The sequence below is a fragment of the Camelus dromedarius genome, chromosome 34, assembly GCF_036321535.1.
Source record: "Camelus dromedarius isolate mCamDro1 chromosome 34, mCamDro1.pat, whole genome shotgun sequence".
Classification (NCBI taxonomy): Eukaryota; Metazoa; Chordata; class Mammalia; order Artiodactyla; family Camelidae; genus Camelus; species Camelus dromedarius.
Genome location: NC_087469.1, coordinates 13,332,917 through 13,335,038, shown reverse-complemented (window position 1 = coordinate 13,335,038; position 2,122 = coordinate 13,332,917). Strand labels below are relative to the sequence as shown.

Genomic DNA, 2,122 nt, shown 5'->3' with positions numbered 1-2,122 from the left:
AAGTTCCCACAAAAGAAAAAAAAATGTTGTCACTATGTATAGTGACAGATGTTAAGTAGACTTACTGTGGTGATCATTTTACAATATACACAAATACTGAACCATTGTGTTGTACAGCTAAAACTAATAGAGTGTTATATGTCAATAATACTTCAATTAAAAAAAAGATCAAACTGAATTCTATTGCAAGGAACTATGCCAATATAAGATAATCTGATATATAACTTTTGGTTTTACTAAATTAATAAACTGGAATCTCATGTTAAAAAAATCAAATTATGATTTTTCAAATTCCTCAGAAATACTAGTCAAACAGATATTCCTGTGAGGTGGTTTGGATAAAGTTTAACATTGAGAACTATAAATACAATGCATTTCATGTTGCTGACTAAATTATCTTACTATATATTTTAAATGAGCAAAACTACATCACAGGGTTTATTTGCTATGAGAATACACTACTCTGTCTTTAAGCTTCAACAGAGCTTTCCTCACTTCCTTGTTCCTCAGGGTGTACACCACAGGGTTCAGAAGCGGGGTCAGGACAGTGTAGAAAACTGCCACAATCCCATCCACAGCATCCTTGGAACCTGGCCTCAGGTAAATGAAAACACAGGGAACAAAGAAACAAAGGACCACAATGCAGTGGGAGGCACAGGTCTGAAAGGCTCTGTGTCTCCCCTGTGAGGTGCGGATCTTCAGGATGGAGCAGACGATGGACACGTAGGACAGCGCTATCAGGAGAAAGCAGCCTGAGGCCACTACTCCGATGTTGACAAAGATCACCATCTCGTTGGTGGAGGTGTCTGCGCAGGCTAGTTTGAGGATGGGCGGTGCATCGCAGAAGTAATGCTGGATCCGGCTGGGTCCACAGTAGGGCAAGCGGAATGTCAGTGTGGTCTGGACAGCAGAGTGCAGAGAGCCGCTGAGCCACGTGGCTGTGGCCAGGAGGGCGCACGCTTGCCCACTCATCATGCTGGCGTACCTGAGCGGGTAACTGATGGCCAGGTAGCGGTCGAAGGACATGACTGTGTAGAGGAAACATTCGGTGCTCCCCAGGAAGTGGAAGGAGTAGAGCTGGGCCACGCAGCTGTGCAAGGAGATAGCCCTGCCTCCCGGGGACACCAAGGTCATCAGCATTTTGGGCACAGTGACCGTGGAGAACCACATGTCAATGAAGGACAGGTTGGTCAGGAAGTAGTACATGGGGGTGTGGAGGTGGGAATCCACCGTAATCACCAACAGGATGAGGAGGTTCCCCACCACAGTGAGGACATAAATCACCAAGAAGATTCCAAAGAGGAGCGGGTCCAGCTCTGCTGCATGGGGAAGGCCGGTGAGGATAAACGTTGTCACTAGACTCACGTTTGTCATTTCTCCATGCCTCTGGTCCCTCTCTCTATGGGAATATCAAGAGCACTCAGCATTTAATTGAGAACTGAGAACCCACTGTCCATGTGACAACTGCATCATACATGGCAGAAAATTCTAGAGTTATACTCAACTTTGCTTATTACAAACCTTCTTTGACAAAAGTGATAGAATTATTTCATCTTCTCTCTCTCTCTCTCACACACACAGAGGCACACATATATATATGCAAAAGAAGTTAGGAGAAATCCACTGTTAATTTCTATTGATGTCTCATAAATACTACTAACTTAGTAGCATAAAACAAAGCAAATTTACTACCTTAACATTTTCTGTGGGCCAGGTTAGCTGGACTCTCTGCTCCAGGTCTCACAAAGCTGAAATTAAGTTGTCAGCTTGGTCTCTAATCTCATCTGAGACTCAGGAGCACCTAACTTAGAAAAGTGCCTACCTAGCACTTGATAAGTACTCAATAAATGATAGCAAATCATAGAAAACTGTTGCCTTGTTTTAAAAAATGTGTGTGTGAGACATAATTACCCTAATCACTTATATGGATATTAGAACTCAAAAAAGTGGAACAACTATATTTCTAAAATTTCTACTATACCAGTGGGATACTATTACCAGGATAAATTACATATAAATTAGATGAAGTATGAAGTATGAAAATGTTTAGCAGGTGAATTGCAAGGTAGCCTGAGTATCAATCACAGGTATCAATATTTGACTTGCTTGTCCATGCTATAGC

General features: G+C 42.2%; 1 protein-coding gene across 1 annotated transcript; it reads right to left on the bottom strand.

Annotated features, from left to right (window-relative positions):
- Positions 1-438: 438 nt before the first annotated feature.
- Positions 439-1,548, bottom strand: LOC105094490 (olfactory receptor 10G9). The gene has a single exon (XM_010986530.3). It carries the CDS (start codon positions 1,372-1,374, stop codon positions 439-441), a length of 936 nt encoding a protein of 311 aa, XP_010984832.3. The 5' UTR covers positions 1,375-1,548.
- Between the last annotated feature and the right edge of the window lie 574 nt (positions 1,549-2,122).

Bases quoted from the DNA above. Each gene is read 5' to 3' on its own strand.
- LOC105094490 (XM_010986530.3), bottom strand. From the start codon at position 1,374: ATGACAAACGTGAGTCTAGTGACAACGTTTATCCTCACCGGCCTTCCC.